General features: G+C 35.0%; 2 protein-coding genes across 5 annotated transcripts in view; one reads left to right on the forward strand and one right to left on the reverse strand.

Moving 5' to 3' along the window:
* Positions 1-7,514, forward strand: part of LOC127866167 (WD repeat-containing protein 90-like) — a 73,421-nt gene extending 65,907 nt beyond the window's left edge. For both annotated transcript variants that reach the window (XM_052406580.1, XM_052406581.1), the window contains exons 37-39: positions 1,709-1,831; positions 3,402-3,486; positions 3,810-7,514. In XM_052406580.1, the coding sequence (XP_052262540.1) occupies positions 1,709-1,831; positions 3,402-3,486; positions 3,810-3,964 (363 nt within the window). In that variant the 3' untranslated portion in view covers positions 3,965-7,514. The remainder of the gene's footprint in view (positions 1-1,708; positions 1,832-3,401; positions 3,487-3,809) is intronic.
* Positions 6,986-19,742, reverse strand: part of LOC127866170 (annexin A4-like) — a 92,942-nt gene continuing 80,185 nt past the window's right edge. For 2 of the 3 annotated variants that reach the window (XM_052406583.1, XM_052406584.1), the window contains exons 15-16: positions 19,061-19,183; positions 6,986-12,647 (exon numbers count right to left, since the gene is read on the reverse strand). In XM_052406583.1, the coding sequence (XP_052262543.1) occupies positions 12,582-12,647; positions 19,061-19,183 (189 nt within the window). In that variant the 3' untranslated portion in view covers positions 6,986-12,581. Of the gene's footprint in view, positions 12,648-15,032; positions 15,113-19,060; positions 19,184-19,742 lie in introns of all 3 variants that reach the window. The other variant, XM_052406586.1, reaches the window with a different exon arrangement.

Here is a 19,742-nt window from a genome sequence, read left to right on the forward strand (position 1 = left end):
AAATGGTTGTGAACTGCATATTTTACAGATTTAAATGAATTATTAGACACCTACCGGTGAAACCGGAGGGGACTTATGGTTTGCACTCTGCGTGTCTGTCTGTGAGTCTGTCACACTTTTCTGGATTCTGCGATAACTTTAAAAGTTCTTCATATTTTTCATGAAACTTCAAACATGGACAAATGGCAATATGGAGATTATGAACGTCATTTCATTTTGTTCCTGCGTCAAGAACTCTGGTTGCTATGGCAACAAATAGACTAGAAATATTGCTGAAAATGATGGGTCCTGCGATAACTTATAAAGTTATAAATATTTGTGCATGAAACTTAAAACATGGATAGATGGCAATATGGAGATTGTGCACGTCACTATACCCCCACAAACGAAGTTTAGGAGGGTATATAGGAGTGAACTTGTCGGTCGGTCGGTCAGTCTGTCTGTCGGTCTGTATTAAGTGTTCGCTCTCTAATTCAAGTAGTTTTCATCCAATCTTCACCAAACTTGGTCAGAAGTTGTATCTACATGATGTTTAGGCCAAGTTCGAACATGGGCCTTGCCGGGTCAAAAACTAGGTCACAGGGTCACTTAGTACGTTTTACACATTGAGAATGGTGTCCGCTCTCTATTTCAAGTAGTTTAAATCCGATCTTCACCACACTTGGTCAGAAGTTGTAACTAGATGATGTGTAGGTCAAGTTCGAGCATGGGCCATGCCGGGTAAAAAACTAGGTCACAGGGTCACTTAGTGTGTTTTAAACCTCACTGTGTTGTCCGCTCTTTAATTCAAGTAGTTTTTATCCAATCTTCACCAAAATTGATCAGAAGTTGTATCTTGATAATGTCTAGGGCAAGTTTGAATATGGGTCATGCCAGGTCAAAACAAGGTCACGCGGTCACTTAGTGCGTTTTAAACATCACAATGTTATCCGCTCTCTAATTCAAGTAGTTTTCATCCAATCTTCACCAAACTTGGTCAGAAGTTGTATCTAGATGATGTCTAGGTCAAGTTTGAATATGGGTCATGCCGGGTCAAAAACTAGGTCACGGGGTATCTTAGTGCGTTTTAAACCTCACCATGTTGTCCGCTCTCTAATTCAAGTAGGTTTCATCCAATCCTCACCAAACTTGGTCACAAGTTTTATCTAAATGATCTCTAGGACAAGTTTGAACATGGGCCATTCTGGGCCTAAAACTAGGTCATGATGGCACTTAGTGCGTTTTTTAACATTCAGCATGGTGTCCGCTCTCTAATTCAAGTAGTTTACATCCGATCTTCACCAAACTTGGTCAGAAGTTTTATGGAGATGATCTTAAAGCCAAGTTAGAACATGGGCCTTTCTGAGTCAAAAACTAGGTCAAGGGGTCACTTAGTGCGTTTTAAAAATTGAGCATGGTGTCCGCTGTTTTTTGTGAAGACGACATGCAAAATATTATGTGTCAATGCGGCATGTGGGGGTATTCGTCACGTCTGTGACAAAGCTCTAGTTTCATTTTGTTCCTACGTCAAGAATTCTGGTTGCTATGGCAACAAATAGACTAGCAATATTGCTGAAAATGGTGGAGTTTCACTGTTAGGGGTACATATTGCTTGACAACAGTCTTGTTTATATTAGGTCATTGAAATTTCTTATTTCTCAAGCATATTTAAAAACAATATTTTTGGACCCATGTGTGGTTTTCACTGCATAATTCCATTTTCTTTCAGAGAGTGTACAGCCAGCTGCCCCCAAGTATTGCGAGGTTCAGCCCAGAGGAGCCAGACATTATCGTGTACACGGGATACGGCATGCAGAAGATCATACAGTTCTATAGCCTTGCTCAGAGAAAGGTTTGACATAATCACCTGTTATTAATGAAATCTGTTTATGCCTCCCACAAATTAAGGCATAAAATGAATGAAGCATTAACAATTGCACTTTCCATCAGTCTGTTTTAATGTAGTATGCATATACCAAAGCTTGTGTTTTTAACCGCCCTGTAATTGCTGGGTGAATTTTGCTCATCTTTTCACGGCTGATTAACCTTTATGTGTAGATGATTGTAAAGAGAGGCATTTTGGCTGGGCTCATTATGAGCAGAATTATGGTCCTTTGCCTGTTATGCCACCATTAAGCTTGGGTTTTTAGCTCCTTCTTTATGGCTGGGTGAAACTTATTTAAATTTTGTCAGCTCACTCATCTAAATGACAAGATGAGTGTACAGGAAGGAATTTTTGTGGCGAGCAGTTGTTATATTTATTGTCATTTCACTGGTTTTTCGTTATAAAGCTTGTATTTTCACGTCCTGTGAAATGGCATGGTGGATCTTACTATATTTTTATGCTCCCCCAAAAAATGTTGGGGGGAGCATATAGTCGCCGCTTCGTCTGTCCGTCTGTGTGTCTGTCCGTGCACAATTTTTGTCCTGGCTCTTTCTCAGCAACTTATGACCGGAATTCAATGAAACTTTATGGGAAGCTTGACTACCGAGCGGAGATGTGCATATTATCAGCGGGTTCTGGTCAAAGGATTTTTACAGAGTTATGGCCCTTTGAAATTTTATATAAAACAATTATTGTCCCCCCAACTACTGTGCCCTCAAGACGTTTCCTTTTATCTGAATATATAGTGCAATATTGTGACAAAAAATACCTTTGGAGAGTTTCACCCGTCTTCGACCGTTTCTTGTTTACTTTTGTTCTTGAACTGCTTGCCAGATACAGCTCACAACTGAATAACCTGAAAGTGTAGATGAATGTCAAGAAAGAAATTGTTGCTGTGAAATGTTGATGTGAATGTGTCGAATGTGCAGGACTCCAGTTTCATGTCTAGTTAAACTGGTTAATTTCCTCCTGAACTAAGCCTTAGTGGCAGAAGCCCTCAATGTTTGTGGAGTAAATTACTTACACATTTCTCATGATACAATTGAAACTTGAAATATATAATCACATTAAAGTGTTGATGTGCAAGACGCACTTTTCATTCCCTGTGATCTGCATGTTCCTTAGTAATGTGCTCTTGAACTTATGGCAGAAGCATAACATGTTAAAATTGTTGAGAAAACTATATTTCTCAAATTATAGGATTGAAACTCTAAATATTTCATGACCATCATGTGTAGATGTGCAAGTTATCTGCCCTTGAACTTAGCCATGGTAAGCAATGCTTGTGACAAAACGGTGTAGGGATATTTTTTTTTTTGTATTAATGTCAGACAAGTAAACAGTAATACTGCCAGAAATATACTGGTTTTTGTATGATGGATTACGTGTCTGAGATAAAAGCACATCCCAATTAACCCATATGAGATAAAAGCATATTCCATCTAAGATAAAAGCAATCTTAGATGAAAACAGTGACAAATACAAACAAACATACCAATCTAGTGGGTGTGGTAGATGATCTGTGCCCCTGTTACAGGTGGTGCGCACACTCCCTCTCACCCACTGGTGTCAGAGCCTGGACCTGGTACTGGAGTGTCCGCTCATAGCCGTGGGAGCCAATGGTACACGTTCTCATCATTTGTATTGCCATTTCAAACTTTCAATTTACCTGTCTTTATTAATCTGTTAATTATCATTTTATGTTGTTGGTGCAAATTTGATGTTTTGTTTTGCCATGTTTATTATAAGTTTTCTCTTTGTTACAATGGACATTTGTACATTCATGTGTAATGGTATTTGTAAGTTTGAGATAAATGTAAAGAATCCATTCAAATAGTCAACTATAGATGCCTAGAAACAGCTTTTTCTGAAATTTCATCCAATCTGGATGTTTTGTATATTCAGGTGTTCATACTGATACTAACAATTACTTACTGTCTTACAGAGCGCCTACTGAAACTATTGGACTATTATGAAGGAAGTTTCCAGGACTTTGTTGGTCACAATGACAGATTGCAAGCTGTAAAGTTCTCACCAGATGGGAAATACTTGTTCACAGCATCACACGCGGAAATATTCATATGGGATGTGACTTTATGAGAAAGTGAACCAAAAACATGCTCAGAGCATGAAACGCAAAATGTCAAAATTATGCATTTTATGAAATGTAATTGAATTATAGAGGATTTGAAGATGATTAACATTACTGGATCTTCTCATTTTGTGTAAGGGTGGGGGGGCTTATTGAAATCTTTATTTATAAAATAGGATGTATAATATAAATTTCCAAAGAAAATGCTAAAATATACAAACATGTATGTGCTGCTTTTCCTTATCCATGCTGTGATACCTGTTTTGGATATGTTTTCATATGTTGTACTGATATTAACTGCCAATATGATATGTTTTATTTCGATTTTGAAATAGTTCTATTTTTTCACTCATACTTCTTTTAAGTGAAATTTTATTGCGACATATCTTTTGAGGTATTATTAACAGAAGATATTGAGCTGTTTTAAACAGACAATATTTTAGAAACCTGGTTCACATGCATGAACAGTTAAGTCCTAATTTGTTGTATTGAATAGAGAAACAGATCGTTAGGAGCATTAAACCAGGAAATTGGCAGGTCAAATTTATAAATATGTGATCTTCATTAACATTCTAGTGTGAAAATTTTATTATTTCCATATATGTTTATTAGTAGTGATGCCTATAGTATGGATGCCTATTGTAGTAAATGTAAAGCATAGAAAGACATGTTCATGATTGACTGGCAGCATGCAAATAAGTCTTATGTTTTATTAAACCAACGTATTTCAAGACCAGCTTGCGGGTTTACTCAGTCTGCTGTAAGAAGCTACCCTGTCCACTAAAAATTGCTTTACTTTCTAGCGGACAGTGTATTTCCTAATCAGACTAAGCTGATGCGCAGGCTGGTCTGGAGCTAAGCTGGCCACAATGTCATAAGACCAATTTCCGAATGACGTGGCTCTAATGTCATTGGCAGTCTGTGGAAAATTACAGTTAAAGGATAATGTCAACTATTGTTGTACAATATAATTATGAATAATATATAAATTAATGTTTCTATGGAATGAAACTTCGTATTTTCTAGCAGCTAGGGTTTTCAAAATTCAGATGAATTTTACTACGATTTAGCTCATATGCTTTATGTTCATAAATGTACACTTTTTTTGCTAGATATACTGTTTTTTAACAACAACTTGCTGTTTATGTACTAAAGAATACATTTCCATTCTTTTTTCCGTCCATTGGTAAAGACTTGTGTGTACATAATAAAATGTAGTGTTTTAATAAAATGATATATGATATTCACCTTATTTAGTTGTAAATAAAGCTGAACAGTAAAATTCCATGTCAAATTTAATACAATTGTGCCATTTCAGTTCAGTTATGTGCAACACTTGACTACACAGCACATGTCAATCAAAGATTGTTAATCTCTTATAATTAAGCAACACACACTGACTTTTGAATCAAAATTTGTTGAGTAATTTTAGTCCAATTATTTAAAAAACATTACAAGATAGTATTCGCCAATAAATGAGGGTCCTCGCCTCATAGTAAAAGAACACACAGTATTGGATGCAATTGGATCTAACTGGCAACAGTAATACACTTCATGAGTAAAAAAAAAAAAAAAAAAAAAGATTTTTTACCTAACTAATTGATTTATTATTATAACTATCTAACTGATAGTTTAAAATTTCTATACATAACAAGAAATATACAACAAATTATTAAAAACTAAATAGGAATGAATGTCTGAGGAATAATAATTGAGGAAATATTGAGGAATCAATGTACGGGCTGTCAATACAATTGAAAAATGTCCAGGTTGTTGAAATAATACTTGTATTGGAATTTTTGATAGTAAACATAACCTAGAATTCAATGTCAGCTTACAAATATTGTACATGTCCATGATTGGTATATTGGTATAATGAGTCATCGCTGCTTGACTGCAGTATAAGACAGTTTGATCTAGTAAAATTTATAATTTAAATACTACTTCAAAACAGTATAGATGTACATGTATGTTAAGCAAACAGAGATTTTTTATTCCCCCTGAACATGGCCCCAGACATCAGCTAGCTGTTTTAGGTTATGAAGCTGGGATTTTTTAAACATCCTTTTGAAGTGAATTGACAGGCAGTGATTTCATTTTTGAATACATTTAGGGCAGATAGTTCCACAATATGTATACCTAAACATATCCAATAATTAGTGTTTGATGTTCAGGTGGTGTTTATCATAACTAAGTCTACTTAAAGTATGGCTATTATTGCTATAAAGGCTTCTCAAACAGAAAATTTGACCTTTTTACTTTGATGTTACCAGACCCTTTTATTATGTTCATTTCATGTTAAGAAAATGTGTTATGTGTTTTAACCCTGGTGGTTAACGTTGTGCTCAGGTGAGCTAAAAGTCTGATAAAGGGAGACAAACTCAAAATGTTCATGGTTTCTGATTGTTTAAAGTTATACCCCACTTGTTTCAAAATCAATCTATTTTTAGTCATGGCGACCTTGACCTTGGAGATATTGATGTAATTCTTTCGTGCGACACACCGTCCAATGATGGTGAACAAATGTGCCATATGATATTAAAATCTCACAATGAATGACATAGTTATGGCCCGGACAAGCTCATTTATGGCCATTTTTTACCTTTGGACTCAAAGTGTGAGCTTGACCTTGGAGATATTGACGTCATTCTTTCGCGTGACACACCGTCTTATGTGCCAAATGATTTTAATATCTCACAATGAACAACAAAGATATGGCCCGAACAAGCTTGTTCCGCCCGCCCTCCGACATTTGCCAATCTAATAACCATTTTTTTCCTTCGGAAAACCTGGTTAAAATCTTACCGGTAAATAGCTTGGATTGTTTAATCCCTTTTTCACAGCAGTGATACAGTAGAACATGACCAAAGTACTTACTCCACACAATTTAAGTATGTGGGCAATTTTTAGTGATGCCATACAGCAAGCTCCTTTCATGTACACATGTACACAAGTTCTCTTATTATTTTGTTTCAATATTGTGCATTTCCACGCTATTCTTTAATATGTGTTTAAATAAGAACTAAAAATTCATGAAGAAAAGTTTATTCCGTAATATAAATATAAGAGAAATAGTACATGCACTGAACCATAAGAGGTAGAGAAAAATTTTACTTAATAAAAAGAAAGTCACAACATTATCACCATGTATTGTTAAAGGTAGAAAATCATTTAAATTTTAACACAGTATTCAGAATTCAAAACCAATTGAATAAATGCCCAAATATATATTTATTATGTTATATTAACTACCATTGCTATAACAACTTTATTACTGTATATTAAATAAGCACAAAACAAAACCAAAAAGTCTAGCATGATAATGAATCTCCATAGTTTATCAATGAATTAAACCAATCTAATTGAAATAATCTGCCGTCTGATGCCACTACAGTATCCACAGACTGGCAGTAAGAACTTTTCGCCTGAATCTTATGATTCCATTGTTATGAAGTTGAACAGAAATGACTAGACTAGATAACATCTCTTAACCAAAAGTCTTTCAACATTTCCAATCACTGAGTCAAAAGTTTAACCCTTTGCATGCTGGGAAATTTGTCGTCTGCTAAAAAATGTCGTCTGCTGAATTTCTAAAATTAGCATTTTCTTAGATTTTTTTCAAAGAATACCATCAGTGTAGCAAACAGTTTGGATCCTGATGAAACAACAAGTTCATTTTCTTCCTTTCAAAATAATGTATTCAAACTATAAACAAGAGGGCCATGGGCCCTAAGGCGCTCACCTGAGACCCAAAGAAACTAAACTTTTCTGGGAAGGTGGAGTTCAAAATAATAAAAATACTTCATACAGACGGGCGTACATACTTAACTTGCGCTTTATAGTTCGATTATTAAGTGTAAAATCTTCAAAAGAGGAAGAGTGCTGAGCAGACAGACGGTAGTACAGACTCTATTATTAAAATACGTTTTCACTGTTTTTGCATTCAAAGTTATTTAGAACAATGATACTCTGATTTTCAAGTACCGGCAGTGCTCCAGCTAGGCCTAAATCGAAGGGCGCCGCGCCATGCCCTCCCGAGCCTCGGCCCTGCCCCCCCCCCCCCCCTCAAAAAAAATAAAAAAAATTTTTTATTTAATTTACATATGATAATTCATAAATCTCTTATTACATTTTTATTAGTTTAATCCTCATTGTAGACATTATATTTTAATGGTTTAATAATAATGGGAATAATACAATTATTTATTTATAACATATAAATTAACATGCAATAGAAAGCATTCCAGAAACACCCGCGCGCTCGAACATGCCCTTTTCACAAAATACTGCGCTTCGAAAGTGCCCTTTTCACAAAATATTGCGCGTCAAAAGTGCACTTAAGACAAAAAAGCCCCCCTGCCCTTTTCAAATCCTAGCTGGGGCACTGTACCGGTAATACTGCATTTCACATATCATACATGACATCTGTGTATAAAATTAACCAGAATATTCTGACTTTCACATAATACTGTATTTCACATATCATCCATGTAGGCCTACATGACTTTTGTATATCAATCTGTATTTATGATTTAAAATGAAATTTCATACTTCATTTTAGAGTTAATTTTTGTTAATTATTCACATTTGTACGTGTTGTTTGTAAACAATTACTCTACGCTTCTACTCTTTATTTACAACCAATGCAAAACTAAAATGCATTTGAATTGTGAAATTTATTCTCAAATATAAGCTGCATTTAATATCATAAGTATCGCAAATAGTTGGTATTAAGTACATTTTCTCTATCTCTTTAATTCTTGAACAAAGTATATCTGTGATATGATATGTGTACATGTAGACACGATAGTTTTTTGTCAATAAATGTTTAACAGTGAAGTTGGAGAATATTTCAATCTATTTTTTATTGATCAATATAATTTAATTTTGACAACAGTTGTTGCCTAAGCTGTAAAGGATATTCTTACGTACATATCTTTACTTTTTCTTCTTGATATTCATAATATACACTGGGACTTTGTGATAGTTATAAGTTAAATAATAGCCATATTGAGTAAGTTCAATCAGGCATCATTGTACTTAAAGCTAAGAAATATGAAATATCACAACCATTAAATTTATATATAATGTATAAACCTTTCTTAGAAATATATAAGTACAAAATTTTGCTATTTCAAGAGCTTGCTTCAATGTTGTAATTTGTTCTTTGTATGCAGTCAGCATGCTGATTTTTATACGAAAATAAATGCCAGACAGATGTATTTATGTGTTTATCTCTATATTGATACCACTGTATAGCAATTGCTGTTCCATGCTGTTCAATTCAAAGGGCTGTAAACAAGGGGTTAGGCATTAAGCAACTGTCAGAGATAATGAGGTACCTGCTGTGGCTAATGGTTATTTCATTGGTCTGTGGTCATTAAATTACATGCAACAAAATGTGTGAAAAGTGGCCAGCACAGGAATTTGGGCCCTGACTCTAAACTGTTATATACAGTGGTTTTTCCCCTTAGTAATTTTCTGTGAAATCAATATTACTACTTAAAATTTTGAGATTATTTAAAGGGTTTTCAGATGGCAAAAATATGTTTGTTGCACTTCATCCCCAACCAATCATAAACATAATAATCATCTTCAGAAAGGAACAAAAATAAATTTTAAAAAAATTGACAATTTAAATGTATATCTTAACGGCAGAATTAATATTCACATGACTGCATGGAGATCATGAATATCATAATATGCATAAATTTCATTCAACGTGTACATCGATAATTTCATAGTAGAGTGTAAACAAGGTTACACTATAAAGCCATTTAAAGCCATGTTTTTCAACAGACCACAACCATCAAGGAACTTGGCCTAGATTTCATAACAAGATATCCATAAAACCAATATTTGACAAAGTTTCATGATGATTGGACAAAAAAATGTGACTTCTAGAGTGTTAACAAGCTTTTTTACTATACAATTATAAGGAAAAAGACCCCCCCCCTGGCGGCCATGTTTTTTTACCGATCCGAACCATTTTTTAACTCAACCGTCATATCAAGGAAACAAATGTTCTGACCAAATTTCATAAAGCGTGGGCAAAAAATGTTTCTTATAGACTGTTCACATGTTTTCACTATATACATATAGAGAACACTGCCCCACCCCCTGGTGGCCATGTTTTTTTTTAAATGTTCAGGACTATTTTCAAACTCACGAGATATCCACATAACCAATGTTTTGACCAAATTTCATGATGATTAGGCAAAAAATATGACTTCTAGAGTGTTCACAAGCTTTTTTACTTTATAAATATAAGGAAAAAGACCCCCCCCCCCCCCTGGCGGCCATGTTTTTTTACTGATCCGAACCATTTTCGAACTCAACCTTCGTATCCAGGAAACAAATTTCTGCCCAAATGTCATGAAGATTGGACCAAAAAATGTGACATCTAGAGTGTTCACATGTTTGCACTATATACATATGGAGAAAACTGCCCCGCCCCCTGGCAGCCATGTTTTTTCACCGATCTGGACCATTTTCGATCTCGTCCGAGATATCAATGAAACCAACGTTTTAACCAAGTTTCATGATGATTGGGCAAAAATTATGACTTCTAGAGTGTTCACAAGGTTTCTCTATATCCATATCAGGAATACTGCCCCGCCCCCTGGCGGCCCTGTTTTTCAATGGACCGAAACCATTTATGAACTCAACCAACATATCATTAAGACAAACATTTTGACAAAGTAACATGAAGATTGGGCATAAAATATGACTTCTACAGTGTTCACAAGGTTTTTTGTTTTTTTTACCTAGTGACCTAGTTTTTGACCCAGCATTAACCCAGTTTCGAACTCGGTCAAGGTATCATTGGGACAAATGTTCTGACCAAGTTTCATGAAGATCTGACAATAAATGTGGCCTCTAGAGTGTTCACAAGGCAAATGTTGACGACGGACCCACGACGGACAAAAGGCGATCACAATAGCTCACCATGAGCACGTTGTGCTCAGGTGAGCTAAAAAAGGAAATACGTTTGCTTCATATCTAGGCTTATAATACACAACAAGATTGACATGATGGCCATGAATAGGTCAACTCAGGTCAAGGTACTCCAAATGTCAAGGACCCCACTTGACCTAGATTCACACATGGCTGAGGTATTGTGCCCAAGTTTAATCGAGACCGAGTACTACTTGTGGCTTCATTTTAAACTAGTAACCTAGTTGTTGAACTCAAATGAACAAACTTGGCCTAGATATTATCAAGATAATCATTCTTACCAAGTCTTATCACAAATGAGTCATAAATGTGGCCTCCAGAATAGTTACAAGGTTTTTCTAGCATTTGACCTGATGGCTTTACTTTCAGACACACTTGACCCAGATTCCAGATAGGCCTAGATATTGTCAAGATTAACATTTTCACAAAGTTTCTTCAAAATCAAGTCATAAATGCTGCTGTTATAATGATGACAAGGGATGCCAGATGCCGAACACAATAGCTTCTGCTAAGGAAAACTAAAAAGTTGAATAATGAAAAACATATTAAAGGGTTTAAAAAATATTTAAGAGAACGACAACACCAACAACAATCAAACATTGCAACTACAACTCATAATCTTGTTTGTCACTAGCTATTCAAGTTGCTGTGTTTCTAAGCAACAATATACATGTATAAATAATACATGTAATTAATTTTCTAGGCACTTACAAGGCATATTTAAGTATTAAATAGAATCAACAGTGCTTCAAGTTGGTCTCACACTACTTTAATACAAATAGATAATAGCTGTGATGTAAGTTAATTTTTGGACCAAGTACCGGTATGAATACAAGATTAACAAGTTTCAAAATCATTCATACAATTAAATGGTAAGAAATCAGAAACATCCAAGACAACACACAGCAATTAAAAGATTTAAAAAAAAACTGGGTTATGTTAATTATATTGAGTAGCTGACAGAATACTGTCTTTAACTATTATGTTGATGAGTAACTTGGAAGTCAATAAAGTGTACACCATAGCATAAGATAGCACTATATACTGTATAACAATATGGCCACTATAGTAACCACTTCTTAGTAGTGGCATGGATATATTTAGAATAAGAAAGTCAAACATGTATAATAGTGTAACACATAAAACTAAATATTTAACATGAAGCTGAATGTTAGCATGTATACAAGAAATACATTGACCTGCAACTTCCATAAACTTAAGAAGAGCAGGTCAAGTTATATTGATAAACACTTGAGGACTAATTATATAGAGTTGGATATGCAAGTAAACTATGACTGATATTATAAAAGTACATTAAAGTGTAAATTAATGGAAACAATCCAACAATTCAAGAACACACTCAAGCACTTTTATTGCTTTCATACCAATAGGTATCTTGCAAAACGCAATTAAACTTGTTAATAAAAGGTTGTACATTGTATATGACATAAATGCATGCATTAAATTTAATTTAAGACATTACAAAAAGATAAATAAATTATAGCATCAGTTTGAGATATAAATGTTTTTTGTCAAATAAAGCAGTATATAACCATAGTTCCTTTTTCTTGCACACTTTTTAGCCAAACTCATAAAAAGGACAAACAAGCTCCAATCAGCAAACCCAGTATTGGTTAATGTAGGACTCCAGCATAGTATTGCAGACATCTAATAGTTATATGATCCAGTGACAAGGGCAAGCAATGTTCGTCTGTAGTCACCGGATGTATCTCCCTGAAATAAACAAAGGTGCAAGCATTAAAGTATCCAAATTGTTTGTCATTATACAATGTAGTTAATGTTTCTTCAATCTGTTGCAACATTGCTTAACCCTTCCCCACACAGAAGCAAAGGAAAAATGGCCATGTGCTATCAGCCTAAACCAGAACAGCCTGCAATTTACTCGCAGTCTGTTCAGGTTTAATGTTGTTTGCTGTTCATCAGTATCTAAGGGTTGGAAACGGAAAATTTGAATCTAGTAAGAAAGGTCTTTAATTAAATAAAACATTCAAAGGGACTACAAATCCATAAAAATACCTAAGTGGTAAAGGGTAAAGACTTTAAGAGCAGGAAATTAATCTGCCAGCCCCAACTGGCTTAATTAATTTATAACATTACATATTCTGCATTTGACAGTTCTGTCAGTAGTGATTATCTTATGGTATAATCAATGTTATATTTAAAAGGAGGACAGGAGTTGAAAGGATGATTCCAAGGAATCATATATTATACATATAATAAAGCATTTATAAATGATATAAACTATTCTTAACATATTACATTGAATTGTTAATGAATAAATTGTTCATTGTACACAGCAATGGTACATAAATACACTTTTATGTACCCATATAAAGTGCATTTGAGCTGCATCATTAGAAAATGGGTCTAATGCCAGAGTAATTTCAGACCAGCCTGTGCAATTGTGAGGAGCTACACTGTCCACTATAATGTCATGCAATATTTGTAGTCTCATTCGTAGACTTGCGCAGTCTGGGCTAAATCTACGCTTTCTGCATATGACATTAGACCCATTTTTTACAATAAGGGGCTATTAATAATTGCAAGTTGCAACCATCTAGTGAGATATCATGAAATATTCTTCACACAATTACAAACACTTGCAGAGGTAAATAACATGAATATAAGTAATGTAATACCTATATTATGAAGGTATCTTATTAAATAATTATTATCACTGGCTAACACACCTGATGATATTTAAGACAACTGACATATTTATAAGACAAAAATGTAGACGTCCATTTTGCACATACTTCCTTTTTGAGAGGATAATGCACTCCCATATTTTCTTCTATTAGTTTTACAGTGTTTCCCACATATTAAAAAATCTAAATATTCTACAGTCACATAATGACACAGTATAATGAATATTAACTGCTAATTTCAATTTAATCACCAACTTTTTTTAAGCTGAGCAACTCATATAAAAAAACGGCAATGGAATCAAACATGCCATTATCCAAATCCATATTTCCAAAGCCTTGATGGAAGGATGTTTTCAGCCACAAAAACCGTGCCAAGATGTAGGTGTAACACAGTGAAAAGAAATAAACAAGCAAATTCTTTGAATTGATAATCTCCGCCAAAAATGAATTTTGAGACAGATGAATAGACGTTCTGAAGGACAGAAGGACAAGCCCAATTCTCTATCCCTTCACCTTTGGCAGGGGATAACAAAAGTAAGGAGTACCAGTAAAATGAAATATTCAATAATCAAGGGTGTGATTGAGGAGAAGTTGGTGCAGAGATGAATTTTCTTTACTGATTTTGGAGAACATAACGTGCATAATAGGATGACAAACCACTGAAAACAGACATAGAAATATCAATCTAATTAAAATTTACTAAAAGATATGTTTCTTAACATCTTTTTGAACTACACATACAGGCCATCAAAGGAAGCAAATATAACAGAATTCATTTGCGGTGAATTAGATGAACTTGTCATTTGTTTTCCTGATCCCTGAAAAAACTGCTGGCAATCTTTTATATTTGCTTAATGTTTTTACTTTCAGAATATATTCTGCATTTTTGTAGAGTCATTAACAGAACACAATTTTTTTCACATTTAACTTCCCTTACCAAGTCAGACAATCTTCCTTAAGCATTAAAAAAATGGAATGATGTATGATAATATCCATGTTTTTTCTTGCCATACTACTTTTCATTTTTTCAACTGATTTGTCAATCACTCAGATGTGGTGAGTCTTGTTTGTTCTGTAAACAATCTTCATTTTCTTCTGAATGACCCCATTTGCAAAAAAATCAGCAAAAACTTTGCCAACATATTTTCAAAGACTTACTTTGATTGGAAGATCGGGAAACAACCTCAAAACGGCATCTGTCATTACCAAAAAGGTCCTAAATGCTGTCTATTATTGTAATATGCTGAGAGGTTTGAAAATCTGATTTTCAGGCAGATTTTTAGGCCGATGATGAAATATGCCTCCGACCCTATCCCCACCTGCACCCAATTAAAAAAACTTATTTACACAAATCTAAATAATGATCCTTAACTCCATTGGATTCACGGACATGCGCAGATCAGCTGAAAAAGACACCATGCTACATTCATTTGTGGATTTGTGGACATACATTGAGAGGCGTGGTGTCTAGTATCCCCCGCCCCCAACCAACGCCAACATGGCCAGACGATAGTCACCAGAAATGTCCCCCTGAAAATAGGAAGGGTTGAAATTATACTCAGGACCTGCTTGATGAACTAGATTTTTCATGCATAGGTGAACTTTTGCCAAGGTCAAGAGTTCTTAAAAAGGAAGTGATCATTTTCAGCTGACTTTGAGAATTTTTGCACACAATGCTCAAGGTGAGCTCTTGTGGTCATTATCAGCATAGTGAATCCTCAACTGTTTGCTTGTTATATGTCTATAGGCCACATATTTTATCGAATCTTGACAAAAACATGGTCAGGATGTTTATCTTGCCAATATACAGACAGAGTTTGCATTTGGGTCATAAGTGTCTAAAAACTACATCACCAGGTCAAATCTTATAAAAAATCACTCTAGAAGCCAAATCCATGACTCAATCTTGAAAGAACATGGTCAGAATGTTATTCTTGACAATATCTAGGCCAAGTTCCAATCCAGGTTACGTGCACCCAAAATTAGGGTCACAAGGTAAAATATTAGAAAAACATTGTTACTTTTCAAGAGGCCACAGGTAACTCAATCTAATGGATCTTTGTCGTGATGTTTATCTTGACAATATCTAGGGTTGGTTTGGATATAAGCATGTTTGTAACACTAGGTCACAAATTCAAATCTTAAAAAAGCTTGTTACTACCCTTGAGGCCACATTTATTTCTCAATCTTAATGAAACTTGTTCATATTTTTTTTAAATGAATTTTCTATGCAAAGTTTTAACCTGGTCACTTGGGTTCAAAATAAAGATCACCAGGTCAAATCTTAGAAAACCTTGTTACCACTCTTGAGGTCACATTTAAGACTCAATCTTGATGACACTTGGTCGTAATTTTTTTTTTTAAATATCTATGCAAAAATTTAAACTGGTCACTTGAGTCCATAAACTAGATCACCAGCTCAAATCTTAGAAAAACCCTTGATTCCACTCTAAAATCCAAGTTTATGACTCAATATTGATGAAATTTGGTCACAATGTTTATCTTGACAATATGAAAATAAGGTTATATGGGTTAAAAAACTTACCACCAGGTTGAACCAGAATTAAATCTTGTTACTAATCTATATGCAACATGTGTGACGCAATGTTGATGTAACTTGGTGAGCGTGTTAAACAACTGAACAAAATCTAATCCAACTTTAAATCTTGGTCACATGCTTCCAACAAGAAACCATCAGAGACGGGTGATGTTCCCCAAAGGTTTTTTTTGTCACAATATTACACTATATATTCAAATAAAAGGAAAACGTCTTGAGGGCACAGTAGTTGGGGGGGACAAGAATTTTTTTTTAGAAAATTTCAAAGGGCCATAACTCTGTGAAAAATCATCTGACCAGAACCCGCTGATAATATGCACATCTCCTCTTGGTAGTGAAGCTTCCCATAAAGTTTCATTGAATTCTGGTCATTAGTTGCTGAGAAATAGCCCGGACAAAAATTGTGCACGGACGGACAGACAGACAGACGCACACACGGACAGACGAAGCGGCGACTATATGCTGCCCCCAAAATAAATTTTGGGGGAGCATAAAAACTAGGCCACTCGAGAGGCAACATTGATGACTGAATATAAATGACAATTGTAAAAATGTTTATCTTGACAATTTCTAGGCAAAGTTTTGATGTCTGTCACATGTGTCCTAAAACAAAGTCACATGGTAAAATATTTATATAAAAACAACAAGTTACCAATTGAGACAATACTTACGACTGAATTTTGACAAAATATGGTCAGCATGTTTAACCTAACAATATAAATGATATGCTTAAATTTGTGTCCAGGGGAGTCAATAACTAGATCATCGGGTCAATTTTTAACAATTAGTGTACTGTAAACTCAGATGAGCCCTTCAGGACCTTCCTTTCCCTCTTGTTTGTGAATTATGCTCAGAATAAACAAACATGCTTGTGCATGGACGGTTGGCCATGTTGTCAAAAAATTAGATCATAGTTTGATACAATGAGTTTGCATCTATTAATAGTTGCCAAATGTTAATTTGTTCATTGCAGACATTAATTAAGCAGTGGGTGTTCTTCACCCCTTAAATGCATGCAATAATTAGTAGCAAAAAGATAAACTGGTACACATGCGAATGCAGGAAAAAAGCACACAGGTACATAATCCAAGCTGTCAAATTTGAATTGCCCAGACAAAAGCTAACTTTTAATTTTATTATTTCTGACAATAGCTGACACATTAATAAAAGGGTTTCATTGGGCATTAGCTTGTCAGTCGAAGTGCAAAATTTAATGGACAAACATTTGTATAGGGAACAGTAATTCAAAGTATCAAATTAATATCTTTGCTACTTTTTAGGAATACACTCTGAAAAAAAAGACATAATAAATGCAGATGTTCACTCCATTTTTCTTTACCAAGAGATGTGTTTGTCAGAAACACAATGCCCCCTATTGCGCTGCTTTGAAATAAAATTTCAATATACCATTTGGCAGGTTTAGAAATTATCTCCCGTTTAAAGCTTATTACTTCCCGTGGAATGTATTTTTTTACTTTTGACCTTGAAGGATGACCTTTACCTTTACCTTCCACCACTCAAAATGTGCAGCTCCATGAGATACACATACATGCCCAACATCAAGTTGCTATCTTCAATATTGCAAAAGTTATGGCCAATGTTAAAGTTTTCGGAAGGACTGACGGACGGACGGACAGACAGTTCAAATGCTATATGCCACCCTACCGGAGGCATAAAAAGCCCAATCAAAAGTCATCACTTTGTGACTACATGTAGTAAAGTTACTCAAGTGTGATTGCAGGTCAGATGCATTTTATTGATTGTAAGAGCTGATAACTTACATGCAGTTACTGCATTTTAACAGTTGATTCCGATAAATTGATAGGATTAGTTTTATAAAAGGGGTAGAGGGGGTGGGAAAGCAACATTTAACAACCGAACATACAGAAACAGCATCATGAAGTCAATAAAATTAATCAAAACCAGCAAATTCATTGAAATGATATCCCCCGAAAAATAAATTTTGTTTATGGATGAGTGCAAATCCCTTGATGTACGATACGATAAAAATAAATGAAAGGAAGGGTAATTGCTTTTATACATGGCAATTCTCCTCATCATTATCTATACATCCATGAAGTTACATGTTTAAATCTGGTATGATATCTGAGATATAGCACTGAAAAGTTACATCATACAAAACACAAAAGGCAGTAAATGTTTTTCAGAAAGTAAAGGGTTATGATTCTTGTGCATAACACTTTTCCTGCTTGATATATAATTATTATATATCAAGCTGGAAAAGTGCTATGCACAAGAATCTATATATACATCCATGAAGTTTCATGTTGCTATCTTGTATAGTTTCTGAGATATAGCCATCAAAAGTTTGTGACAGACGGATAAACAAATTGAAAGACTGACAGACAATTCTATATCCCTACATCTTGGGTGGGGTATAGTTAGAAGAATTCCACAAGCCTTGGACTGGTAAATTTATGCTTAAATTATCAGATTCATAAAGGCCACCTTGTAATATATTCTTGGTTTCCAGTTAAAAACAAGTTTTGTGTTTGTCAGAAACACAATGCACCCTACTGCGCCGCTTTGATGCCATATATTTGACCTTTGACCTTGAAGGATGACATTGACCTTGCACCACTAAAAATGTGCAGCTCTATGAGATACCCATGCATGCCAAATATCAAGTTGCTATCTTCAATAATGCAAAAGTTATTGCAAAACTTTAACGAAGGTTAAAGTTTTGGGACACACACATTCAATGAATGACAGACAGACAGACAGGCTAAAAACAATATGCCCCCGATCTTTCGAGCCAGGGGCATAAAAACAAAAATTTGAACCGGCTTGATTGAACTGCTAATTTTGATGAATAATAGCCAAAATAAAGCACAAGCAAATAACTAGACAGATCATTGTTTAGTTCAGCTGGCCATGGCTACTGAAATGTGTGAACTCACCCGGATGAACTGCTCGAGGGGCTGGTTGTACAGTCTCTGGAACTCCTGCTTGATCTGTACCATGTCCACCTCAGCCCGCGTGACGATTATACGAATCAGAGTGCGGTCATCTGTGCCAGCACCCTTGTAACAAGAAGAATATGGACTGTGCTCAGTGTAAAAAAGGGTTAAATGCATGTGCGTAAAGTGTTGTCCCAGATAAGCCTGTGCAGTCTGTACAGGCTAATCAGGAATGACACTTTACGCTTTTATGAAATTTTTTATTTCAAGAAAACCTCTTCTTAGCAAAAATCATGTTTTGGCTGAAAGTGTAGTCCCTGATTAGCCAATGTGGACTGCACAAGCTAATCTGGGATGACACTTTACCCACATGCATTAAACCCCTTTTTCACAGAGCACGGCTCATATACAAGCTTTTTCATAATTTGATAATCTACCAGATCAGAGCATATCCTCTATAATGGCTTAGTTGTAGCAGCACGAATATACAATCATGTATACAATGACACAGTCATCTAGATCAATATACTGTCAGTACAGATTCCCTTGAGGCAACAAGAATATAAAGAATTCCTACAATGTGATAATCATGGGTCTCATGTCAGATGGGAATACTAATTTCATCTACTGATTTAAGATTGGTTGCATCGAAAGCCTAAAGCTGTATGAGATACTCTTGAGT

Source organism: Dreissena polymorpha, chromosome 2 (genome assembly GCF_020536995.1).
Source record: "Dreissena polymorpha isolate Duluth1 chromosome 2, UMN_Dpol_1.0, whole genome shotgun sequence".
Taxonomy (NCBI): Eukaryota; Metazoa; Mollusca; class Bivalvia; order Myida; family Dreissenidae; genus Dreissena; species Dreissena polymorpha.